Source organism: Herpailurus yagouaroundi, unplaced genomic scaffold, assembly GCF_014898765.1.
Source record: "Herpailurus yagouaroundi ecotype Mexico unplaced genomic scaffold, PumYag 196, whole genome shotgun sequence".
Lineage (NCBI taxonomy): Eukaryota > Metazoa > Chordata > Mammalia > Carnivora > Felidae > Herpailurus > Herpailurus yagouaroundi.
The window spans coordinates 1,202,982-1,229,461 of record NW_024412427.1 but is presented as its reverse complement, the minus strand read 5'-3'; the positions used below and the strand labels follow the sequence as shown (position 1 = coordinate 1,229,461).

General features: G+C 52.6%; 1 protein-coding gene across 4 annotated transcripts in view; it reads right to left on the bottom strand.

Annotated features, from left to right (window-relative positions):
• Positions 1–2,065: 2,065 nt before the first annotated feature.
• ELMO2 (engulfment and cell motility 2) overlaps positions 2,066–26,480 on the bottom strand; it is a 39,158-nt gene continuing 14,743 nt past the window's right edge. For 2 of the 4 annotated variants that reach the window (XM_040446870.1, XM_040446871.1), the window contains exons 6-22: positions 24,583–24,764; positions 23,013–23,112; positions 21,866–22,017; positions 19,294–19,372; positions 18,095–18,130; positions 16,132–16,182; positions 11,736–11,858; positions 11,244–11,378; positions 10,554–10,658; positions 10,368–10,476; positions 9,794–9,930; positions 8,329–8,492; positions 8,130–8,242; positions 7,860–7,967; positions 7,020–7,102; positions 5,147–5,224; positions 2,066–3,575 (exon numbers count right to left, since the gene is read on the bottom strand). In XM_040446870.1, the coding sequence (XP_040302804.1) occupies positions 3,375–3,575; positions 5,147–5,224; positions 7,020–7,102; positions 7,860–7,967; positions 8,130–8,242; positions 8,329–8,492; positions 9,794–9,930; positions 10,368–10,476; positions 10,554–10,658; positions 11,244–11,378; positions 11,736–11,858; positions 16,132–16,182; positions 18,095–18,130; positions 19,294–19,372; positions 21,866–22,017; positions 23,013–23,112; positions 24,583–24,764 (1,956 nt within the window). In that variant the 3' untranslated portion in view covers positions 2,066–3,374. Of the gene's footprint in view, positions 3,576–4,346; positions 4,368–5,146; positions 5,225–7,019; positions 7,103–7,859; positions 7,968–8,129; positions 8,243–8,328; positions 8,493–9,793; positions 9,931–10,367; positions 10,477–10,553; positions 10,659–11,243; positions 11,379–11,735; positions 11,859–16,131; positions 16,183–18,094; positions 18,131–19,293; positions 19,373–21,865; positions 22,018–23,012; positions 23,113–24,582; positions 24,765–26,480 lie in introns of those variants that run through there. The other 2 variants (XM_040446873.1, XM_040446872.1) reach the window with 2 other exon arrangements.

The window sequence follows — 26,480 nt, the reverse complement described above, 5'->3', positions numbered from 1 at the left end:
GGGCTCCGGGGCGGGGCGGGGCTCCGGGGCGGGGCGGGGCTCCGGGGCGGGGCGGGGCTCCGGGGGTGGGGCCTCCAGCATTGTCCGCCGCGGCCCAGCGCGGCTTGCCCTGGATCCCGGCTCCGAGCAGCCCTTCGTGGTGTGGTCGCTTGCGTCTCCGCCGCCCAATAATCGGCCTCGCTCTGGAGACCAGTCAGTGCCTGCTGGGGAGCCATGCGCACCGGGGGCAGCCAGAAAATAGCGTCCTGTTTACGTCTATTGAACAGATTAATTTACCTTATTCCAGCCCAGTGCTGTGCCAGGCAGCCATGGAACCAAGAAGACAAATCTGTCATGGGCTTTTTCTTCTGAGAACTCGTCAGCTGGGGAGTGATAACTCAGGGGCATTAAATTTTAGGACTTAGAAGATCCATGGGAGATGATAAATAATAAACATTTATGAAACATTTTGTGTGCCTGAAACTTAAAAAAATTTTTTTTTAAGTTTACTTAGAGAGAGAGAGCAACCTGCAGAGGGGCAGAGAGAGGGACAGAGAACGAATCCCAAGCAGGCTCCACACTGCCAGTGCGGACCGGATGCAGGGCTCCAACCCACGAAGTGCGAGATCATGACCTTAGCCCAAATCCAGTCAGATGCTTAACGGATTGAGCCTCCCAGGCACCCCTGAAACTTTTTCTTTTTATGTTTATTTTGAGAGAGAGAGAGGGGAAATCCCAAGCAGCCTCAGTGCTGTCAGGTGCCTCCTGAGGTGGAGTTCGAACCCACAAACCATGAGATCGTGACCCGAGCTGAAATCAACAGCTCAGCCGACTGAGCCACCCAGGCATCTCCCCTGCCTGAAACTTTCTAAGAAGAATTACCTCAATTTCCACAGGTTGAGTAGGAGGGGTGGGGAATGTCCTGGGCACAGGAAATAGGAGGAGAGGGGAAGACTGGAGCCTGGCTCTAGCCCAGTTGCTTATAAGGAGAGTTAACCAAAGCTATGGTTGGAAAAGTAGCTAAGGGGCAGGTTGCAGTGGTCTCAAAAACGCCAGCTAAGGAGTTCAGATCTCACTCGTCTTGCAGGATGGATGAGAAGAGGCAGAGGCAAGAACCCTTAGGAGGTCAGGGCAGGCTAGGGTTGCAGACTGAGGTCCAGTTTAGGACTTTTTTGTCCTCCCTTCCCAGTGCCTCCTCGGCTCTCTTTTAACGCTGGCTGCAAACGTGGATCCCGGTGTGTGACTTCCCTGGCCCCTCTGAAAAGAAGGCTCAAGACCTGGGTGCGAGCAGCGCGTTCTGCAAACCGCTGCCACTCCCAGCCACCGCCAGCTGGCATCACGCAGGCACTGGTTCCAAGCACCCACAGTGGCACCCATCACTGCCCAAGGTCTTGGCTGTAGTTAGTTCTAAAGGCCTGCACCGCATGCACTTTCTATGCCTTTTGAAAGAGCTTGTCCTCGCCCCCTTCTCGAGGGGAGAGAGAGGATCTATTTTCATCACCACCCTCATTCAGGCCTCCCAGCTACCAAGGCTGAGTTTTGGAGCAACAGCCTCCAACACCAGCTGGAGGGCTGGGCACTAAGCACCGGCAACACACAGGGTGAAGAACGTGTCTTCTTTGTAAGTCACAAGAATTTGAGCTGTTCCCTGGCTGTGTCCCTGGCAGGGAGAAGAGGGAGGATATGTTCACGGGGGTATACAGTATGCCTTTCCCTGCTGTGCCCAGCAAGCCTGGGCAGAAAACACTTTGTCCTGGTGCAACAATCTGTGAGCATCCTTAACTGTGGAAGCGTGTGTGTGTGTGTGTGTGTGCGTGTGTGTGTGTGCGTGCATGCATGCACACGCACGGGGAGGGCGGAGTGGTTGAAAAGGGGGGCGGGCCCTTGGAAGCTGGCTGGGGGCTCCAGCTGGAGCTCTCCAAGTCTCCCGGACACAATGAAATGAAGGCTTGTGAAGGTGAGAGCTCCCTTGGGCAGACGGCAAGTACAGAGACACGGCTGTTAATAGGTACTGCAGTTTGTACATGAAAGAGTATTTATTGAAAACATGGTTACCGACAGGAAGCTCCTGGCTGCTCTCGGGTCACTCTCTTGGCTCACAACGGGAAGTGGTTTTTTTTTTTTTTTTTTTTTTTTTTTTTTAGGGGGAGCCTCCAATTTTATTTTCCCTCCAACATTGCATCCTAGGATAGGGAGATCTTATATAAATATATATACACGTCTGTATAAGTATGGCCTATAGTAAAGAAAATATATAGTACACTCTTCATGGGGCAGTACCTATCATGCCAGGCTACCAATACTGAATGCCACCGTGTTCACGTGTCCAAGGGGAGAGGCTGGGCACGTGGTTTATAGGTGCCGCAGCACCAGGGAAGCCCCATTGGCACAGCTGTGGCCTCAGCTAGCTCCCTGAAATCATGGCCAATGGCAGAAACCACAACACTGGGAGCAGGGGGAAGGGAAGGCCCAACTTCCTGAGGTCAGGGAGGCCAAAGGAAAGCCAAGTGGAGGGCCGCAATTCAGGTTAGGTGGGAGATTTCTCTCCGAGGAAGGAAAAAATGAAAATTGGGGGGCGGGGAGGGGGGTGGCGGAAGTGGACTCTAGTGGCCTCACCAGCCTCAGCCCAGGCCTCATCTGGGCTCTCCCTGCAGAGTTCTTTGAGACTAGAGGACAGGACTTAGCTCGCACGTCTTTGACTTGCCAGGATGAGAGACCGAGAGCTTGTAGGGAGAACTTTCCCTCTGCCCAGACAACTGTGTGGGCAAGAGAGATCTGGTGGCTCTGGAGACCAGAGATGTTAGAGCCGAGCCTCAGTAGCAGCAGCTCGTTGGCACTGAATGAAGCCGGAGTGAGCCCTCACGAAGGCGACGAGAGCAAGGGCAAGGCATCTACCAAGCAAAGGACGAGGCCTCCACTTGGATCTGAGACACAGGCACGGGTCACCCAAAGGCAGTCTCTCTGAGGCTCTCAACACGCCCAGAACTTCTGTCTTCTGCGGGGCAGTCTTTCCCGGGCCAGCTCTTGCCCACAAGGGGATCCAGCCAACTGGAGAGCAGGCTCAGGAAGAAAAGGTGAGTGAGTGACTCTTGTTAACTCCAGCGCAAGCAGTCCCTGGCCGGGAAGGCAAGAGCGTCTGCTGTTCACGCCTCACGCTCTGATCCCAGGCTCCATGGTGACGGGGGGGGCAGAGCACCCCCGCCCTCGTGACTTAGAGTGGGCAGGGACCCAGAGGAAGCTCTGGATGGTCCGAGGTGAGTTTGAGGAATGGCTGGCGTTTACTGGCCACCATGGTCACTACAGATTCTGTACAAGCAAAAGACAAGGCACCAGACTGTAGGTGTTTCTCCTGGGCCCAAAATCCCTTCCTGGGTACACGGAGTCTGGCTCCAGGCTCAGCCGTAGTGATAGACAAAGTCATAGCTGCTGGGCTCCTTGGGCACTGGTGGTGGGGCTTCGGGAATCTGGATGTTCTCCAGGTCCAGGAGCCGTAGCTTCATTTCCATGCTCAGCAAGGTGTCCAGGTCACTCTTGGTCAGCTCACTGGACATGTCCTTCCCCAGAAGGGCACTGAGGCCATCGATCCAGATGCAGTACTGTGGGGGGCAAGTTGCGAAACGTCACATGGTGGCCCCTGGGCAGCAGGAGGTCCTGCCAAGGTCCCTTTGCTGAGGGGACTCATAATGGTCTCTTCTGGCACGACTTAGTGTGTCGGCAAAACCGATTCGGGATAATAACAAAGACAAATCGGGAGGTGATCGTTCACTTTCTCAAGGACACCTTTTGGCTTTTATGAGGGGTTTACGCTTAAGCTTCCTGAGATAATCTGAAATATGATTTGTTTTTATTTTATTTTTTGAAATAGTATTGTTTTAGAAGTTTTTAAAATTTATTTATTTACTTTGAGAGAGAGAAAGAGTGTGGGAGGGGCAGAGAGAGAGAGAGAGAGAGAGAGAGAGAGAGAGAGAGAATCCCAAGCAGGCTCTGCACTGTCAGTGCTGAGCCTGATGTGGGGCTAAAACTCACGAACTGTGAGGTCATGACCTGAGCCCACACCAAGAGTCAGGCACTTAACCGACTGAGCCACTCTGGTGCCCTTGAAACATGATTTTTTTAAAAAAAGTTTTACTTATGTAAGTAATCTCTACACCCCATGTGGGGCTCAAACCCATGACCCCAAGATCAAGAGTCGTATGCTCCTCTGACTGAGCCAGCCAGGTGCCCCGAAATATGATTTCTACAAACGCAACGAATGGATACAGCAAAACGACACCTGAGTACTGGGGCGTCAGCTACCTGAAACTACCCATGAAATTAGCAATGGCGGGGGCAATACATATTAGGTGAAAAAAACAGGTTACAGAAGGAATCACTGTAGGATCTCAATTCTGTTTCAAAAAAAGTAAATTAAAAAAAAAAAAAAAAAAGTCCAGTCAACAAATGTTAAAATAAGGCTAGAGAAACTGAACTTGAGGGTCTCGGCATAAGCAGGAATAATAGAGAATTCTCGGCCCGTCCCTCTCTAACTCCACTTGTCAGGTCTTTTTCCATGCCTTTGCTCACTTGTCTCCCCACCTGCTACTTCTTCCTTTCTTCCCAGCAGAACTCCACTGGCAGCTCAGGGCCTGCCTAAGCATCTCCTCTTCCAGAAGCCCCATCTCCAGTGCCCTCTGATGCCCCCGGAGCTCAGTAGACACGCAGGGCTCAACCCCAGTCACTCACTGCGCATGCAGTGTCTTCTGGGGCCGTGGGCAGAGCCGCAAGCCCCGCGTCAGCAGGACCGGGTCCATCCCGCCTCAGAGCCCAGGCCAGACCCACTACCGCATGTGCCCAGCAGCCCTGACGAGGGAGAATCTGTCAGGTTCACTTGGGAAGGTGGCCATGCAGAGATTGAAAACGGGGAGAATTTTCCTAGTCCAGACAGGTTAAGTTAGCCCCTGGTGACCCTGTCTTTCTAATGACAACTCACGACTGTCGCTAAAGAGCAACCTGGGGAGCCCAGCACAGATGGATGGACCCCAGCCTGGCAGATCTCGGTGCCAAAAAGCCTTCATGACATGCTGGGGTCCCCTGCCTTTAGGGGGATGTCCCTGTTCTGCCCACTCCTCTCCTGCAACTGAAGAGACAGAGAGGGCTCGGCTGTCCAAAGCGGCTCCACACTGCTTACCTCATACTTGTTAGGCGCGATGAAGTTTAAGGTCTCATCGGGGTCATACAGGATGGAGAAGGCCAACTCCAACACCTCCTGAAGGAGAAAGGGTTTCAGTTACGTGGAGCAATGGGATGGCCTGGGCTTAGCACGCCAAGATCGTGGCCAAAGTCCTAGTCACTTGGCCCCGTCACTGAACGTGCTGATCCAGATGTGGTATCGTCAGGCCCCAGGGCACGTGCCCAAGTGTGGCTGAAGACTCCCCGCCTGAGTCACACCTAAGATGTGGATGCTTCTAACAATGGAGAAAAGTCATTTCCCAACACGCAGAACCCCTGAATGTCAGAGTCCATGACTGGAGATCACCTTCGGTTACACGTGTTGGTGATCAAACTGAAAGTCTTTACAGTTTTTTTTAATCTTGATTTTTTTAGGTTTTTTTTCTCAATGTTTTTTATTTTTAAGAGGGAGAGAGAGAGAGAGAGAGACTGTGAGCAGGGGAGGGGCAGAGAGAGGAAGACACAGAATCTGAAGCAGGCTCTAGGCTCTGAGCTGTCAGCACAGAGTCTGACGTGAGGCTCAAACTCACGAACCACGAGATCACGACCTGAGCCGGAGTCGGACGCTTAACCGACTGAGCCCCCCAGGCGCCCCAAGTCTTCACGGTTTAAAACCACCATAATGGTAACAAATTGTGGCCAAAGATGGGGGAATTGAAGCATCGACAACATAACTGTAATGGAGTGGAACAAATATCACCTGCTTAAGTCTAAGAGTTCACAGGAACACACCCACAAAACACATACGCAAAGTTGGTCACTGTTGGATGATACCAGAGAACCAACTCATTGTTTTAAAAGTGGGTACTTTTATAAAAGGAAAGAATCAGGCGCTTATCCTTTCTTATATAAAGTGGACCACTGGGAAACCAAGAGTAGATGATGGTAAGTTTCTCTTTAGAGAAGTAGTTCAGCTCATAAATGAAAAGGAACAACTGCATTGGAACACTGTTAGTTTGCTAATATTAATTGGCCAGTGGATTGAGGCACTCGGCATTAACAGTCTGCTAACATCACAAAAAGAGAGACCATCGCGCATCGTGTGTCTCTTGATAGAACATAATGCCACCTAGGAAGCAGTCTTGCCAAAAAAAAAAGGGTCAAACCTGAATTGGATCAAGCCTCCCCCGAGGTCTCTCCACCAACGTCCAGATCTGGGACGGGGGGACAAGTTAAACTATACCATGGGGAGACAATCAGCAAATTTCAGACTCGGAGAAGCTACCAACCAAGCAACCCGGTTTCTTCCACTGATAAAACTGCCAAGAGTGAAACGAACATGGAAAAGCTAGAGGGGAACTTGGTAATCAAGGAACTTAAAAGAATAATCACAATGTGCAGACCCTGTTTGGATTCTGATTTAGCGAACAGAACGGTGTGAGTGTGCATATGTGTGCACACACCGTTTGTGTGTTTTTGTACAGAGAAATTACGCTATTCGCAAGACGGCGCAAACATCTGTGGGGTATCTGATATTAAATAACAACTTTTTCTTTCTTTTTAGGTGTGATCATGGTATGGTGATTATGGTAAGAGCCCTTATCATTTACAGATCCATTCTACACATTGAAAAGGAAACAACGGCATAACTTGAGATTTTCTTCAAAGTAACATAGTAAGTGGATAGCTGGGACCTGCCAAGGTTGTTGAGGCCGGGGGATGCGTACGCGGGGGTTCTGCCTGTTCTTGTTCTGTTCCTAACAAGACCTGAAGGACCAGCTTAGCGGGAGACAGCGGACGGAAGAGCGTGCGCTCGGACAGCGGCCACCGCCGACTGCACTCTCCAGGCGTCACAGTGACGGTGACTCGGCCAGGGCACCCGTTCCACTCACCTTGTTCTGCTTCAGAGCGCTCTTCTCTTTCATGTGTGGGCAATCTTTCCCTGTGACAATGGCCTTAATGTCTGCAACAGGAACTGGTAAATGAAGAGAGTTAGTCCGGAAGATTTATGCTGTAAATGGGTCTCTGCGTCAGTGCTGGAGGGGAAGCCCCAGCCCCCGGACCACAGGGCTTGATCAGCTCAGAGAGAACAGCCTTGTGTTGTTTCCTCCTCCGTGGTCCCTTCCCGTGGGCCACGGCTGGCTGGGCTGTGTCGGATCGGACTGGGGGTCAGTTCAGGGCTTTGGGATGGTCTCCCCGAAGGTCTGGGGCCTCAGAGGCTCACGCCCCCTCCACGGCATAGCATAGCGGTTAAGAGAACAATGCCACGAGCAAATAGCTGTGCTCACTTACTACGTGACAGCCAATGTTGTAAGCGATTTACTTACATGACTCACTCAATCCCCTCACAAAGGAAATGTGCCTATTATTCCCATTTTGCACAAGAAACCAAGGCAGAGGTGAGAATTAACTTGCAGTTAATGAGAATTAACGGCAAAGCTAGGATTTGAACGCAGCAATCTGGCTTCTGAGCTTCGGCTCGTTAACACTGCCTTTCAACATAGTCCTGTATCACCCTTGACAGTCTACAAAGCCCATTCACATCAGAATCTCACGGAATTCTCCAAATAGCCCTGTGAGGTAGGCCAGGTAGAGATGACCTCTGACAGAGGAGGCCAGAGAGACAAGCGGCCCAAGACCAGATAATCGGCCTGAAACGGCCGGGACTAAAACGCAGGTCTCCTGACATGGAGTCCAGCTACTATGACACGTCAACAGAGAAGCGAACCTACTTTTCTCCTGCAGGGACTCAAACGTCACCTCCCCTTGAGGGTTGTCGTCCAAGTCACCATAGTGCAGGACCTTGTGGTTCAGGGCCAAGCGGCAGTACCAGAAACGTTCTGCAACACACGGGAAGACAAACAAGTGACCAAAGACAGGTCCGGGAAGGGCCTGGGCACACGGAGGGCAAAACGACGACCTGTCCCTTGTCCGGCAGGCTCTCTCCCCAGGGCACTGACTCTGAGCGGTAAGGACCGGCCCAGGGGCCCAGGCCCCCTCACCTTGCCTTCGGCGGTTCCCAATCTTCCGGAAGCTGCTGCCCTCACAGAGACGGTTCAGGCGCTGCTGCTTGATCAGCTCAAGGATCTCGGGCTGGATCTTCTCCCTCAGCTCCCTGGGTGGACACGCACCGGAGCGAGGGGAGGTCACGGGACGGCACGGCTGGTGGCGCCTCCCCCCAGCCCAGCCGGCAGCACTTACACGATCGGCGGGGACTGGAAGTCATCCTGACTCATCCGCTCGGACTGGCGCAGCCGCAGGATCTCAGAGTAGCTCAGGCTACGCAGTTTGCTCTTGAACTGATCCAAGGAGCTGGGTTTGGAGGGCAAAGCTCGAGTGATCTGCTCTCGAACCACCTGCATGACCTGGAAGGGAAGAAAGGAGGATGGCGTCTGCCTGGCCCCCTCCGGTGAGGGGCCAGGCCGGTTCCGGGCCCCACGGCTCTGCCCCCGCCCCGGAGGCCCTACAGACACCCGCTGGGTGAACAGGAGTACTGGCTCTCTAAGGCACACCTTCTTAGATGGCCCCTTAGGACAAGTGCCTCATGGTGACAAATGCACAGGTTTTGAAGTTGGAGAGAAATGGGCTGAGATCCTGACCCCATCTCTTAATCTGTTCCTGGAGCAAGTTGCTTACGGTCCGCAGGCCCCCACCCCCACTCATCTTTTATTTTTTTTAACGTTTATTTATTTTTGAGACAGAGAGAGACAGAGCATGAACAGGGGAAGGTCAGAGAGAGAGGGAGACACAGAAGCCGAAGCAGGCTCCAGGCTCTGAGCTGTCAGTACAGAGCCCAACGCGGGGCTCGAACTCACGGACCGTGAGATCATGACCTGAGCCGAAGTCGGGACGCTCAACCGACTGAGCCACCCAGGCGCCCCCCCACTCATCTTTAAAACATGAGAAAGGAAGGCACATTTTCGGGTATATGCTGCCTGGAGGCGCCATATGGATGCTATATGGATGCACAGCGCCTGGCACACTGAGGTGGGTTCAAAAGATGGGGTATTTCCCTAAAACAACAGGTAAAGCAAAAAAGGGCCATCACACCGCACATCCAACAGCTCTGCACTCAGCGGGGCCGAGTCTATAGGGGAAAAGAAGACGAGAGAGAAACAGGGAAATGGTCGTCGCTGGGTGGTGCGATTACAGAGAACGTTCTCCTCTTTATACTTTGCCAGTTTTTTACAATGAGATGAGAGGTCTCTAGATTATTCTAGCTTCGGAGGGCCCAGCGGTGCGCGACAGAGAGCGGGTACGTGGTGTGCCCCGGGAGTCGGTACCGAGCGGGTAGCCGGACCACGCTCACCACGGAGGTCCGCCCCCACTCTCGCCAATGTTTCCCGCCTACAGAGCCACACCAGTGCCTGCCCGTAGTGGGTGTTTGGCAGACCACGGCGATTACTGTCAGGCTTGGCTTCCTGTCCTCCATGGGAGACGGGCGGGGCACGGCCTGGCTCCACTGGGTCAATGAGGGGCCCAGGGCACTGAGGGGCAGGTCCCGGCTCCAGGCTATCGCGGAAGCACAAGCGGAGGGACCCGAGGCGCTCTCGTGCTCCGTCTCGGGAGCCAGGGCCGCTGACCAAGCCGGTTTCCCAGCTCAGGGGGTCACAGACCGTCACGCGCCCACCTCAGCCCGTGGGCATCAGAGCTCTGGGACACTGACCTTGTTGAAGTCCTCGGCTGTCGCCCTCATCTCCTTCCAGGTCTTGTTCAACAGCTGGATGCAGATCCCAAAGAGCTCCTCAAACGCCCGGTCATGGGTAAAGAACATCGGGTGGTAGTCGTTACGGCCCTCGTTTGCTACAGAGGATGAGAAACAGGAGGGTGGAGCTGGGTCCTCGCGCTCAGAAATGTTGGATCGCGCGCACCGAGGCCCCGAGGAACAAAACAGAGCAAGGCCAGGGCGAATGAAGAGTGTGAGACGGGCCTTTCTCGACTTCCTTCGCCAGGACGCTTTCTTGGTCTGGCGCTGCCCTCTCAGAGGCTCAGCCAGCCTCACGCACAGGGGCAAACGGATGCTGGTGTAGCTCCGAACACCTTCAAATTACCCGCTCAAACAAGGCAGCAGCCATGATTCCCTTAGACGAGGATAGGACAGATCACAGCTCACACACCGATTACCAGAACTACGCACAGTAATTGTCCAGTCCTATCGACCGCTGACCTTGTAACCTCGAGTCCCCCAAGGCTCCTGAGTTTGGAACGTCTGATAGAAGAGTGAAGCGGCGGGGACTTACGCAGTTCCCCAACCTGCAGGATCTCACAGAGCATCTTGGTGAGCTCAATGGCGCTGCGGCCGAAGGGGCACTCGTGTTTGTCCTCTCGGCTGCTGTTCTCCAAGACGATCTGTGAGGACAGAGGGAGGGGGGATTAGGGAGGCAAGAGATGTAGCGGGGCTGAGCCAGCTGGCCCCCAGCCTTTACCCGGATGTAGGTGTCCTGATGGACTTTAGCCAAGTACAGCATGTTGTCCAAGGCCAGCATTCCAGGAGGAGTCTGGGTAAAGTCCATCGCTGGGTTGATGTGGTTCTGGGGAAATAAAGAAACCCAATTTGAGACTCGGTAGCCTCACGTGTGCGGAGCCACTGGCGGGGAAGCCCTGCTGCCCTCCCCTCGATGACACTAGCTCTTGTGCTCACCTCCTTCCTTCCCGCCATCTCTACGAGACTGGGAGCTCCTGACCCTGACTGTGCGGACTCATCCCGTCTCCCCAGAGCCCAGCACGCCGTGCCCCGAGGAGGCAGGTGCACGGTGAGTATTTAATTGAATGAACTTCATCCTCGGGCTTTGTGTCCAATCACAAAATAGCCACTCTTGCATTTCAAAGAACCTAGCTGCTGCGGTGAGAGGTCCTCTCTTTGTCTATGTGACTGACCTCCTGGGCCTTCCAACAGAGAGATTCGTTCCCCGGGGCCAGATGCTGCACAGAAATGTGTAACCTGCCGTCACCAAGGCAAACCAAGCATCAGCCCCCCGCCCCCACCAGCCTCTCGATGTCATCTGTTCCAGGACCTCCATTATGAAGGGGGGCTTCTCAGGGCTCTGTGAGGGTGGGCCCTCTGACCTCCTATCAGGGGAGAACGCCTACCAAGATCCGTGCTTTGGGAAACTTACTGTAAACCCCAGCATTTTGTAGTCCTTGGTGTACATGGCTTTGCGTTTTTCAGTCCCACTCCCGGGGACGTTGCTAGGGTCAGACTCTGCATCAAATGCGATCCTCCTCAGTTCAAATATAATGTCTCTTTGAGCCTGAGAAGTCAAACAGACAGTCAGCAGGTGAATCAGCTAACCCAGGGAAGCAAGGAAAAGAAAGAGCAGGTCGGACTTTTCTGCACGGAACTCGGGCCCCGATCAATCCCCGAGAAGGCATCACCTCTACCTTGGCAGGACAGAGGTGGGCTTGGCCCAGAGAGTCACCCAGAGGGAAGCGATCGCAGGGAGGCAGAGCCAGGTTTCCCAGGGCAACACAAGCCATTTCTGCAGACACAATCAAACACCGTCCCTGGCACAACAGTAGGTGCTCAATGCATGGCCTAATGGTGGAAGGTACCACATCAAACAATACATGATTTAAGCCAGGAGAGCTCTGTCCCACTGAGCACTTACCTGGTCATTGGGGTCCATCTTGGTCATCATCCTTTCTTCCAGAAGGTTAAAGGTCAGGACTTGCAGGACATACAGCTGATGGGCCATCTCAGTTTTGATCGGGCGGTTCCCTCGGATCACATGCTGTAAAAAGTAAAGGCAGGGGGCAGAGGGCTGAACTGATTTTCTTCTGCGGGAGGGTCACATCCATGCTGGTGAAAAAGAAAGTATGCCGGGCAGGGAACAGGGTTTCCCTCTTACACTCAGAACTTCGAGACTTCGTGTTCTGGAAGGGATGGAGCATGAAAGGGCTTGATTCAGGGTGAAATGATTCACTGCAGGCCCAAAGGGCACAGTCTCTTTCTCTGCATTCCCCTGGGCAGGGAAAGTGGAACCAAGGGTGGAGGCTGTACCCAGCCACGCCAAAGATGAGGGAGGCTACCCGGCTAAGATTACGATGCAGGTCGGGGCGCCTGGGTGGCTCAGTCGGTTAAGCTGCTGACTCCCGGTTTCAGCTCCGGGCATGATCCCACAGTTTGTGAGTTCAAGCCCTTTGCAGGGCTCCGCGCTGACAGTGCGGAGCCTGCATGGGATTCTCTCTCTGCCCCTCCCCCACTCACACAGACATGCTCTCTCCCTCTCTCAAAATAAGTAGGCTAAAACTTATTTAAAAAAAGATTATGAAGTAGGGCTCAGCAGTGGGACTTTCCCCCAGTTGGGCACTCAATCCGAGATGAGGGACAGCGTGTAGAGGACTCCACTCTGTCTTTCTTTAGAAAAACACAATGGTGTGGATGGCCTCACCAAGTACAGGCTTTAGGAAAGGTCATTTTCTTCAAATGGTACGGAGACGCCTCCACAAGGAGGGCACCTAATGCTCCTTGTCTACGCCCAACACTCCCACCACCTTCTCTCCTGTCATTCTCTATATGCCCTCCTCCCTATATCCCCTGTGTTCTGTCCTGTCCCCTCTCTTCCCATGACCTCCACCATGCCCTCTCAGTCCATCACTACCTCCCTTCGTCCATCTGACACCCACCCCACTTCTCCTTTCCTCATGCCCCACCTTTTTCTTGCATGGTACCTCTCCCTGTGTCCCTTGGGTTGACCAATGCCTCTCGATGTTCTTGTCTCCTACGGTCCGGCTCTCACTCTCCCAATGGCTGCCCTTTCTCACTCGCTCCCCTGTATTTCTCGCTCCTCCTCTGTCTTACCCGCCATCTTGAATCCAGTTGTTCTTGGTCTCTCCTCACCCAAATGAGACTCCTGCCCAGTTCCCCCCACACACTACCTCTGTGTCCTCTATGTTCTCTCACTCAGTCTAGCCCTATGTCTCTGGAGCTCTGCTGTCCAATATGGTAGCCCCTCGCCACATGTGTTTCCATCAGTTAAAATTAATTTGAGGTAAAAATTCGGTCTTTGGTCACACCAGCCCCATTTTAAGCTCGACGGGCGTATGTGGCTAGTGGCTACCACCCAATGAGAAGAGTAGATATAAAACAGTGCCATTAGCACAGAAAGTCCTAGCAGACAGCACTGCTAACTCGAGAGCCTACTCTGGCTCGAGATCAATGTCTTAGGCCTGTGATGTCCATTGAACACTGGAAACACGGCTGGTCCAAACTGAGATGTGCTGTGAATGTTAAAATGTACGCTAGATCTCAGCGCCTTAGCGTGAAAAAAGAAAAAAAATATTTCATTAGTCGTTTTCTATCGATTACACGTTGAACGCATAGTATTTTGGATATATTGGGTTAAACCGAATCTACCGTTGAAATTGACTTCCCGTATTCCTTTATTAATGCTGCGACTACAGCATTTAAAACGAAATCAGTGGCTCTCACTGTCATTTCTACGTGACGGCACTGCTCTAGACTTCCTCTCCCCGGCATGTGACTCCCGGGTGCTCTTCATTCCTCTAGATCTGCCCAGCTCAACGCGGCAGCCACAGCCACGTGTGGGTGTTTTAACTGAAATTTTAGAAGATGACAAATTTGGCTCCCCAGTCACAACTAGACACGTTGCCGGGGCTCAGTAGCCACACGCGGCTAGTGGCCACCATTCCGGACGGCACGTTCATGCTGCGCAAGGTTCTGCGGACGGTGCTGCTCCTGACCTCTCACTGGAGCGAGTGCCGAGGCCCCCACCTCCTCCGAGCAGGGGCTGTCTGCGGCTGTCTCGAGCTCCCGGGCTCTCGGCTCAGGCTCAGTGCTCACCTCCATCCCAAACTGACTGCCGCTCCTCCTTCTCCAACCTTAGCTACCCGCCCACCCCCACCAGTGTCTCATCGCGCAGGGTCCCCTTGGTCCCCTCCACATGTCTTGTTTTGCCCCTCTCCGAGCCTCTTCCCTTCTCTGTGCCCCCTCCCTCTGCCGCTCCAATTCCTCCCTACCCTACCCGGCTCTCCGTCTTCCTTCCTCCTCTCCTCTCTCCATAATTCATAAAACCACTTTGAGAAGAGGCTAAAGATAATGTGATACGGTTCTCATTCACTTTAATCCCCCTTTCTCAAACTTAGAGACATCACAGCAGGAAGGTAATCACTCCAGCCAGCAACGGGCTTATGCAAGTACAGCCCCAGTCTGAGGAGTCAGCTTCAGAGCTTTTACCTGGAGTCTTATTTGACTGCTGAGTAAATTGAGGCTTACGCTCTCTGGCCTGACTCAGTGAGCTCCTTGGACTTCAGTGAGCACGCATTAACTGTTTTGTAGAGAACCACTGAAGTCCTGAGTCTTGACCCTGAATTGTCTTCTATAGTGGAATCTTTGCTTGTCCCAAGGTTTGTCCAGAAATGAGCTGAACTAATCCTACTCTGGCAATTAACAAGCCTCGAGATTCATTAAATTTCCGTCAGAAGGGGACCCTCGCTCCCACGCATGCAGAGGATGGCGTCCAACACAGCTGCTCAGGAATGTGGACAAGCATGCGTGGGACCCGTGCACGCCGCATCCCTCGCAGGCAGCGGGCCGGAGCGTCGTCCCTCCTGCCCGAGTCCCTCCGTGGCGGTGGGGCCACGACCAGGGAAACGGCCAGCAGGCAGGAGCTGGTTCTGCAAGGTGAAGTCTGGCGGGCTGTTCAGAGCAGCCGATCGCTCAACTTTGCAAGTGCTCAGAGCTCACTTCTTGAATTCTCTCACCTTTGGATCCTGTTCACGGGTAAGAGAACCCGCTGTGAGCGGGGTGCTTACCAAGTGCCAGGCACCCTGCTAAGAGCTGTATATATATATATGAGCTCGTTCAGGCCTCACATCCAGATGAGCAAATCAAAGTAAATCGAAGTTAAGTGAATTGCTCAAGATCACAGATTGCTTAATGGTAGAGTGGAGGCTGGGGACTCTGACGTTCACGCTCAGAATTATCAAGCCTTTCACACCTGACTTCTGATTTCTCATTTTATTCCCTTCACTGTGGTCTGGTTTTCCCTTGGTTTTGACAACTGATAAAATGGCCTCCCTTGCACCCAGATCCTCGGCTCACTTCCCCAGTTCCCACCCCCACCCCCAGCCAGCTCTCTCTCACCCACGTCCCTGCGTGGGAACAGGGAGTCAGCCCTCTTTCCAGATGCCTCCCTCCTCACCACCTCCCCCTCTACTCTCCTCCCTCATATACCCCCACGAAACATACACACCTGCTAGTGTGAGGTTTCTAAATGCCAGCCTGGTTATGTCACCATCCCAATTCAACCCTTCAACTCTGCTTGGGAAAAAGACTAAGGCCCTACTCGACCTGGTCTTTGCTCGCTCTCCACGTGTCTGCTCCTTGCCCCACCCTCTACCCCATGGCACAGTCCTTCTAGGTTCCAGCCAATCCCAGCCACTCCCGGCTGGATTTCCTTTCCTTCCTGGGCGAATGATGGAGCCTCAGCCTCAGGACCTCATTCCTCCAGAGGCTTCCTGACACCTCCTGCAAGGCAGGCGGTGCTCCTCCTCCTGAAATCCCCAGACCATGGAGCTCCAAGGAACCACTGGCCACACACTGCTAGAGCACCATCCCTACTGGACCGGAAGATCTCTGGGAGCAAACACACCACACTGTCTCGTTCATCCCCAGCAGTGCCCCACACAACTCAGGTCTGATGGATGTTAGCTGAAAGAATCCCTTTCCTCTTTGGGGCCTATTTTGACACATTCCTTCTGGAAAAAATTTTGGAATTGCAGGGCAACAAACCGTGTAGCTGGCTGGCCTTAGGACCTCCTTAGAGGCTCTGTAATTCCTGGTGGGGCAGCCTCCTAGAGACAACTCCGCTTGCCGAGGATTATAAGAAAAAGCTTCCCAGCTTAGCATGGGCTTATTCGCACCTACCCGTTGGTTCCCCGAGTGCCATCCCACTCGATAGTAATTTCACTAATGACACCATCACAGTAACAGTAATACTTGCTATCACTAGTAACAAAACACAGCTTGTTGCGGGAACTTACATTCAGGATTATGGAGCGAAGGTGCTTCTGTGCAAATGCGTTGGCCATATCCTATTGAGAAAAACAAGCAAATGTAAGGCACGATGGCACGCGCCCAGCTGTGACAACTATCGAGAGGAAAGTGGCATCGGAGCTCTGCGGCTTTTTCTCTTAAATTTTTTTCTCCTTTCAAATAAAAAGTGGGCAAATGGAAAGAATCCATGGACCCACCCAACATCTTTTATACTCTGAAAAAATTCCCTTGTGTTTTTTTTTCCCTCTGGGAATGCAAACGGAGCCACACAGGGTGTCCCTCCCCGATGGCACAATCAACCACATCGTCCTCAAAGAGGAACAAAGACTGTTCAGGACAAGACACTTGTGTTACGAGGATGCCGGGCAATGGACAATGCGTACGGAGCACAGAGCAGCGTGATGGTTCCCATGCACCGTTCCAGGCAGACACACACCACCGGCCGGATGGGCCTCCTCCAAGCTGAGGAAAGGGCTTCGGTCCCAGCGCCCCCCTCGGGCCCCCCAGCGCCGCACCAGCTGGTGGAGCCGGGGAGCGGATGCTCTGGAACAGTGAGCAGTCTGTGACTCACTTCTGACTGCTTTGGAGAAGAGCGTGCTGGTGCTTTTGGGTAATTTCTCATAATAGGGTCACCTTTTTTATTATATTTGGTTCAGATTCTGACAGTAACACTTTATTTATTTGGCACGCTTGGGAAATAAAGTATCCCCCATAAATGAGTCTTCCGGGGAGCGAAGCCTTAAGGGTCCTTTCAGGACCTTACTGGGACCGTTCTTAAGCAAATCCTCTGAAAATATATACGTTTCTTTATTTTTGAAGGGACTGCAACGATTATAATTTAATCACTGCCAAGGACTGGGCTCAACAAAAAGAACAGCGTGTTGTGACTCCGTAATAGCCCAAGGAGCTCTTGAATGTGCCGCTCTTTCCCCCTAAACAAAAATGGTCCCAGCTTACTGTGCTTTGAATCTTTCTGACAGCTCTTCATAATTCTTGTGTCTCCTCCTTCCAATCTTGGCCATCACTTCTTAGCACGTTAATTAGTATGACTTCACTTTCTAAACTGCTGCCTTAATTTAATTTTATGGATAATTCTGAATCACTGGGCCTGAGGGAGCTGTCACGCCTCTCCCACGGAGCGGTGTCTGTGAGGGTCTCATTTTTCTCGGAGCTGAAAGGCCTTTTCCTCTCGCTTCTCCATTTCTAGCCATATTCCAAATGGCTGACGCTGCCAGGGACATTAAGCTGTACTTTGCTTCCCCTGAGCACACACGCCGGCTGGCAGAGGAGAAGGTGGCCTAGAAGCTTCTCTGGTGGCTAGAGGAGGTCGGCTTGAGATTCGGCCTTGCTGTGGACAACTCACAAAGCGGGTAAGTGGCAGTGGTCTGCTCCCAGAATGTAACGGCCTCACACCCAAAGCTCCTCTGCGGTGCTGGGGCAAAGCGCTCATTCTCAGCCTCGTACAGCCGACCTCTAAAGCTCCCTCTAGCCAAGAAGCGAGCAGGCAAATTCCCTTCTGTCAACTGTCTTAAACCCTGTCAGATTCCTACGGTCTAGGACGCATCCAGGGCGTGGATCCAGAGAGTGGATTTATCTTCACTCTCTGCTGTACCAAGCTGGAAGGCGACACGTCCATGGGATCATCTCGGCGAAAGTCTCAGGCTATTTCCGAATCTGATCTCCCCGGGCTGACCCACAAACTCACGGAAAGGCAGGTTACAAAGGGAAGACTGGGCAGCATTCCCTAGGGCGGACATCCCCTCACTCCTGCACCTGACGCTAATCTTCAGCGCTTCCCGGAGTGTTCTGACGAACGGGATCTACAGCACCCAGAACTCTGGGTCTCACGGTTTCCTGAGCACCTGCACCAGAACGTGAGGTTCTTGCCCAGCTCTGACCTCCCCACCTGGAAGAGGGCTGGGGCCCCTTCCACGAAGCAGCACTACTTACAGTGGCAGGTAGGTCTAGAGGGTTAAGGTGCTTGTCCTGCCGGCAGAAAGCAAAAAGCACAGAGAGAAGCAGATGGGAGAATGAGCTCACATTCAAAACTGGACTAGGAAGGAAGAGATTAACAGAGCAAAGCCATCCAAGAAAGACGAGGACAGACGGAACCATGGACGCTCCGGCTCCTCCCACTGGAACCCACCAGGAGCTCAGTGCCTGAACCCACGTGGATTTCAACTTTAAAGAGCCCATGGTGTTGACGGAGAATTTTAAAGTCTTGTATACACCACTTGGGCTTTTCCCAGCTGTATCTAGAGTGTCAGTGTCGGAAGGGCCCTTAGCGATCACTTAATCTGGCCCTTTCATTTACAGAAAGAGCAACGGAGACCCAGAGGTTAAAGCACCTGCCCGGCCCAGAAGAGCACCTAGCCTCAGGGCCCCGGACTCAGGTCAGTGCTCGTTCCCCGCCCAGCTGATTCCTGGTTTCCTCACTTGTAAGACAGGGGTCTTGTTTCTTCTCCTCACATCCCCGTGAAGTCAACGGGGCAGATGTTGCCGCTCCCAGGTTACAGATGAGGAAACTGGGGTTCAGAGAAGCAGAGTGATTTGCATTATGTCACACAGCTAACGAGCAGGGGAAGAAAGCAGCTTAGAATCTGGGCCAGAGGCCTTCATACGTGAAACTTTGTGCGAAGTCCCCCCGCTCCCGCCCCCCCGCCTTGCTTCCTTAAGTAAGGGTCTCCGTGGACTTGACAGTGATGCCTGGAAGGTCTCCTCCCCCTTCTTCTTGACCCTCTAAGCCAGGGTCAGCAACTAAGACCAAACTGGGCTTGTCCCCTAGTTGGGTATCTAAGGTCTTTCTGGAAGACACCACACCCATTTGCTTTCCTATTGTCTGAGGCTACTTTGGCTATGACGACAAAGTGGGACAGCTGCCACACAGACCATCGGCCCACAGAGCAAGAAATATTTACTCTCGGGCCCTTTAGAGGAGAAAGTTTGCAGGCCCCTGCTCTGACGTGAGACCCGCGGGGTCCCCTTCTAGTTCTTCCCCGGAACTAGGGGGCCTGACACACAGGGACAGGAGCAAGGGACTCTTGGGGGAAATGGCTGCATTTCTGCTCTCCGTGCAGCGAAGGGTAGGTGGGTGACAACTCCTCTCCTGGAAGAGCCCAGATGAAAAGCTTGAAAAGACAGCCACAGACCTGTCGCTTGTCCTCAGGAGCCTTCAGGAAAAGCGCGTTAATCAGTGCAATGGCGTAGGTCTGAATCTCCTGGTTGGAGCTGTGCCGGTGGAGAAAGAAGGCAGAGGGACATTAGAAGACGGACCAGCGAGAGCCCCGTGGGGCGTTTACAGCAGTCGCTCGTAGATGGTCATCAAATAATCGTCTGGGGCGAAGCCTCAAAAGCCTCGAAAGTGGGCATACTCTGTGACCCGGCCACTCCGCTAATAGCAATTTATCCAAAGACAGGAATCAGAGAGTTGGGCAAAGTGTTTCATTCAAGTACTGTTAGAAAAAAGAAAGAATGGTAAACAATCCAAATGTTCACAGTCACAACTCTGTTTATACACATTCAAGCCGTAAATCATCAATAAAAATCACGTCGGGAAGGTTCTTCACCTGGGACTCGGGGAGGAGCCTGGAGTGTCTGTAAACCCTAGAAATGGTGCAGAAATTATTCCATGCGGTGGGTTGACTATGTGTTATTTTCTCCAAGGAGGTGAGAGTCTATAACTGTTACTGAATTTTCAAAGGCATATGGCATGGAAAAAAGATTTAGAGCCACCAAGACTCTTTAACATGGGGAAACGTTCAAGAGATATTATTTCATAAGAACGTCAAGGTACACACAGTATGTGTAGTAAGCTCCCAGTTTTGTTAACAAAAACACACACAGAAAAAAAGACGAGCAGGGCAGTTAATTTAACGTGAACAGTAGTTATGCCTGCAGGTGGGCAAATGGGAAAAGGATTGACTCTTTGTGCTCCTCCCTATTTTCAAAGTCTTCAACTACAAATTTATTTCATTTTGTTTATTTTTTATTTTGGGGGGAGAGAGAGAGAGAGGGCGCGCACGAGCCGGGGAGGGGCAGAGGGAGAGAGAGACTCTTAAGCAGGCTCCACGTTCGCACGGAGCCCAACGCACGGCCCAATCCCATGACCCTGGGATCATGATCTGAGCCAAAACCAAGTCGGATGCTCAACCAGCTGAGCCACCCAGGCGCCCCAAAACTTATTTCATTTTAATACGAATGAATTAAAGACAACCGTTCTCTGGAATCTCATAATCCAAGCACTTGGCAAAATGTCTCCAAGGGCCGCACTGGGGATGCATTCCGTGGCTCTCTTCTTAGACGGGCTAACAGACTTCCTGCTCAGGTGGGGTGCGTGGGTGGGGGCATCCTGGAGGTCTCACGGAGGGCACTAAGTATCTCTCAGCCCCAACAGCAGAGGACATAATTTCTGGTAGTAGCTACGGGCTGAAAATATTCACGGACTGACCCCTAAGAAATGCCATTGTCCTCTATCATCCTTGGGTACACAACTGGGTCATTCCTGATTCAGAAACAAACAGGTAAGTCTGACGTCAGGAAAATCAGAACTCTCCATCTGGAGTTTATAATGTTCCCTTCACTTCAAACAACCTTTTGGCTTTGGGGTATGAAAACAGAGACTAAAGAATTCCTTAGAAGTGACAAGGAGAAATCGGGGCTGTTGGCGGGAGGGTGGGGTGGGTACAGGTTGGGAGCACAGCTGAATGAAGACAAGGCTGCTATAAATAAGCAAAGCCGGGAGCTCTGGCTTCCCCGGGCCTGACAGGTCATTCTGTCGGCACTCTGTCCACGCCCAAAAGGCTAAAAGGGAACAAAGGAGTCACCAGTATCACCACCTTGTTTTGGGGAGCCCAGCCCCCTTAAATAGGGTTAAAGTGAAGTACAAAGAATGGGGAGGAGAGGAACAGGGCTCCAAAGGGCTCATCTGTCTTCTGGTTTTACCATTTGACAAAATGGCCTGGAATGGGATAAGCTTCTTCAAAAACAAACAAGAACAAAAAACTCCTGAATTATATACCCATCCTACGCTGGCCACTACGCTAGACCTTCTAACCCCTTTGAGCCTCACAAGTCTGAGTAATGGAGAAGGTGAACCCAGCCTGGACCCGAGGACACGGAGACCAGATGGGACAAGGTGACATGTGGAAGGCAGAGACCTAGTTAGGACACAGTGGAGCCGGGATCTGAATGGAAAGCCCGAACTCGTGTCCTGTACAATAGTTTTTGCTACCCTCCCCCCGGCCCCACACACACAGCATACTGCTAGTTTGCTAAGTGTTCATTCTCAAGTATTAATTGACTTCTCCTTAAACCAAAGCAAGGGATCCAAAAAGGACTGGTCCCTCTTCCTAGAGAGCTCAAAGCTTAAAATGGGAGGCGGATAACAAAAACAGGGGATTTTCTATATAATTCTCATAGGTGCAAACAGAGACTATTTGGCCCAAAGAGGAGAGAGCATCTAATTCTGTCTGGGACGCGGCGGTACAGGGAGGCCGGGAAAACTTCCCTTCAGCCTGAGGGACAAGGGGCGCCGCGGAGGATTGCGGCAGGAGCGTGACACGATCGGGGCCCGAATCCCGGGAGCGTTCCCAGAGTGTGAAAGTGCTGACGAATGAGTGAACAAGCAGGCCAGTGGTTTGGAACACAAGCAAAGGGGTAGGGCTGGGAGACCTACGGAGAATAAGAGGCGAGAAGGGGGCCGGGGCGGGGTCTCTTACTCACACCTGGAGGTGAGAGATGAGCTGTCCCACGGTGATTTCCTCTGCTATCTTCTGGTACAGGCTCTGGCTGTTCAAGACCATGCTCTCCAGGATGGCCAGGGACCTCTGAAGGATTGACACGTCCACCATGGGCTGGCTCACGTACCCTGCAATCTACAGCCAGCGAGGGCCAGATCAGTCAGGGAGCCCGGGGCCCAAGCATGCCGGGCGACTCGAGTCTCTGAGGTCAGCCCACGAAGGCTCTCCTTCCTGGTATGCCATCCATACCGGGCCACTGTCCCCATGTGGACAGCGGTGTCTGGTTTATGGTCCCTAGGCATGGACAATTCAAATTCAAACAACAGCTTCCAGTCAACTGTGTTTCCTCAAAATCTAAGGGCTCGATCCTTTGTTTTCAAAATGAGGGTTCAGGCATGGGAAAGCTGAGTGGAGAAAGCACAGGATCTTACTGACATCGGGAACTCCTTTCATCGCCATGGGCCCTTCTCCTGACACACACACTGTGCCCCTACACACACACAGGCCGGCAGAGGCTCAAGAGGCAGGAAGCCCGCAAAGTCTTGTAAGCTCATCACTCCCCGTTATTCTCAACCTCCATTATAATGTCCTCAACACGTGCCCATTTCACTTTTGCCTAACTATCTCCGGCATCAGGAAGTTCCCAATGTCCCAAGCCAACGACAGGTGTGATTCTAGGTCAGCAGATACATTACTCATTGGTTTTAGTTCACTTTTTGGAAGTGACGCTGCCCCTCCCTACAGAACAAAGGAAAGCCAAAGTATGCCCTCCCAGGCACCCAGGTCGATCTGACAACCCGAGCAGGTTGCCTTGCAGACCCGCCGGCAGGAGGCAGACTGACATACAATGTCAGTATGATGACATACATGTCGTCCCAGGTCTCACTGACAACCCGTCCTGCTTTGGCCACCTCCAGTTCTGGGAGCCCCGTTTCCATCTTCGAGGGCAATGAAGGAATTCTCTCAGGAGCCCCAGGAAGGCCCGAGCGTGAGGATAAAAAAAAAAACGGGCCTCGGGGATAGAGAGCCGACCGCCAGCAGCACGGCGATCTCGCCGGCATCCCTCCGTGAACCTAGAGGACCAGCGGCCACTGACGGGGGCGGGGAAGACGGAAAGCCGGAGGCCTCACCTGCTTGATGAAGGTGATGGAAACCATGTCCCAGGAGACAATGCCATGGTCCATGAGCTCTAAGAAGGCGGTCAAGGTGAATGCCAGCATCTCACTGTAGCTGAGACATCAACAACACACACACAAAATAATACAAAGATTCAGAACCAGGGAACACAGGTGTGACGGCAGCCGCAACAGGGGCGGATCCCGGCGTCAGCACCACACCAGGGGTCAGGCGGTGTGGCTGCGAGTTCTGTCCAGGTGTCCATCCGTCTCTGGGAAGGGCCGCTGCGGGTCAGGCTCTCCTTCCCCGTACTGCCTCATCTCAGGGAAACACAATCACTCATCCGTTTCCCAACCCGAGAAAGCTATCAGACCTTTGTCAACCCCAACACTTGGCGGGGGTACCCAAGGGAGCCCACGGCCCATGTCCAGGGCCAAGGGGGGGCAGAGTGCAGGACAGGGAGTACAAACTTCAGACATGGGTTCAATCCTGGTCAACTATTTACTAACTGTGCACATTTTACCTTTCCAAACTTGAAATTCCTCCTCTGTAAAACCGCATTGGTCTCACAGCGTTAACATCACAGGGCTGTGGCGAGGGCCTTACCGCAGCGCTGGAGGAGGATGGCGATTACAATGTCTTCTCTCCTGTGTCCCTCCTCTTTCTACACACAACCCTTTATACATCTGTACGGTGCTCTCGATTTAACAAACGCCGTTCCCAATGGCGAGGCACGTTCGGACCCATTAATTCCTCGTGACAAGACGGCAATGGAAGCAGCGTCTCCGTTTTAAAGAGGAGGAAACCAAGGCCAGCCAAATGCTGTACTCCCGGCAGACTGCGGAAGTCCTGGGCCAGCGCTGATGGCAGCGGGAGGCTTCAGGATTTCAGTGCAGCTGCAAAATCGGAGACTTAAGACAAACACCCATGATTAGCTGCTTGGTTTGGCTGAAAATTTCAATAGCTGATCTATCGGCTGAAAGATTTCTGACTCCCTCTCTGCCAGCTGAGGCACCACAGGCCTAGACGGCTAACTAAACACCTGTTCGTTCACTGCTGCTCACGGCGCGGTTCCCCACCACTCCCGTCCTAGCAGGGAGATGGAAAATTGCGGAGCTTCGTCTCCCCGTGACAATGGGTGGGGGGGAGATGGCGAACAGAGAGGAAGGCCTGTGTGTGTGCACGTGTGTGTAAGTGGGGAGGCGACTGGAAAGGGGAGAAGAGGAAGCAGGGGGTGATTACGAACAGACCCCTGTTCTGGTCAATAATGGACAGTCTGCTCACTAGCCTCCCCCAGGCCAATCATTTTCCATAAATTAACAGGTTTGTCATGAACCGACTTCTCTCTTCCTGACTCCTGAAGCCCCTGTTCTCGCTCCTTCGCAGCATCTGTGAGAGCCCAGCTAGACTACGAGACTGAGGACCGTGACGGTGCATTCCTCTGTGCAGACCCTAGTGCTTGGCACGCTGCTCTGCACACACAAGGTGCCCAGTAAGTGCGAGAGGCTCGGTGGAGACGAGGGAAGGGTGCCCCGCTGAGCACAGAGTCTCTGAAATCCCGAGCAAGAGCCCAGTAATACTCACTGGGACAAGAGCTTGGTTCCACTCTCCACAAGCCGCGTCAGCACCACGATGCCGTCCATGTTGATGAACTCGGTGGCGAAGGTCACGTCGGCAGAGAGCTTGGCCAGCTCCTTCATGGCATCCAGCCGGGCCTCCATGTTGGACGACTGGGTCCTCTCCATCAGCTGGCGTGCAGCCCGGGACTACGAGACCAGAGACAAGATGTGTGCCATCTGGTCCTCGCGGCAGGTTACCGCTCTGTGAGTAGCTCATGAAGGCCTTTCTGTGGCCATCCAGCCCGAGGCAGACCCTGTTGTTGACACTGTCTAGGAGTTGCTTACTACATGCTTATTGGATCAATCAGGAAATTACCAGTATGCCAAGACCGATCTGTAGTTATGGGTATCCTTTCTGTAGCACTCTGGTCTATGGATTACAAAAACTTCCCACTGAAGGACTACAAGAGACACTGAGGAGACAACAGTCGCCACCTCTGGCAGACAGAGAAACAGATATTGGCTCAACAGAGGGAAGTTTTCTACTAATTTAAGCCGTCAGCCAGTAGACGACATTGTCTCTTGATGTAATGAGCTCTCAGTCACCAAAAGCAATCAAGGAGAATCTGGACAACCGGCTGGCCAAGATGCCGCACAAGGGATTCTTGAATTGATGGAGGATTTAATCTGATGATCCCCTTTAAGGTCCCTTTCAATCTGAAAATGTGGTAAGCCTGACAATTTTTTTTTTTTTTTTAACCTTCTCTGTAAGTCCGTATCATTGTTCTTCAAAACTGACAGTCCTGGGGAAACTTTAAGAGTATCAAGGAGCTGGCAGCTTTCAAAATAGCTTTTTCAAAGTGATGGCTGGTGACTGAGCTTTCTCCTAGCCCACCAACTTTTCCCAGCAGGTTGCTTGCCTCCTTTCGGACAAGCTTCAGCCATAAGCCCTTCCCCAGTGTTCGCTGGTCCTTCCTCTTGCTGAACTTACTAGCTTTATAGTCAGTGCCTTGCAAGTGACCGACTCATCATTCTTGATTTTTTGTGTGCTAATTCATATTCTCAGCTACAGTGCTAAGCAAGTGACCGCAGCCCAGCTCCTGCTGCTGGCAAAAGAGTCAGGCCGGTTCACCTCTCTCCCCTCTGCCTTTCCTCTTTTATTCTTACAAAGACGGCCCTAGAGCAGCACACGGCTCTCAAGGACACAGAAATCCTCCACACTCTCCATAGCGGAGAAGGCGCACGCCACGAGAAAAGGTCACAGGATAGAACAATTTGAAGAACACTGGTCTGCATCACACTTAGAAACTTCCAACTCCAAATGTTAACGTTCCTCCTGAGACAGCGTTTCTGGGCCGCTGCCTCCTGCTCCAGAGAGATGTACTCCCGAGAAAGTCAACTAGTCTGCGCAGGAGGTCTGTAAAACGCTTCAGCACGTCTGCGAAAGCAACTCCCGGGCTGTCACGTTAAGCTAGCAGAGCTAAGGGGGGAAACGAAGTCCTTAAGATGAGAAGAGTTCGGGAAGGGGGGCGGGGGAGCAGGAGAACGTGCTGGTGAGAATACTGGCAGGGAGTCAGAGAGCCCTGGGTTTGAGAGGCATCTCCGCCACGTTTTTATCTGTGTGACAAGCGGCAAGTCGTTTAACCTAAGCCCCAGTTTGCCCATCTGCAAAATGGGGCTGCCAGGAGTACCCATCTCATCGGGTGTCTGTCGAGGTTAAATGATAGCACATATGTAAAGCGTTCAGCAGAATGCCGGCATTCCGGAACCCTTAGCTGTTACTACTCCGCATCGCTTTTCTGCGCAGACGGACCAGTCTCGTCCCTCACCAAGAAAACCCGTGTCATCATGCCCTTAATTTTCTGGCAGCCCTTCTCCACCTAAGCGACCCCCATGCCTGACGGTCCTCCTTGGGGACTGAGC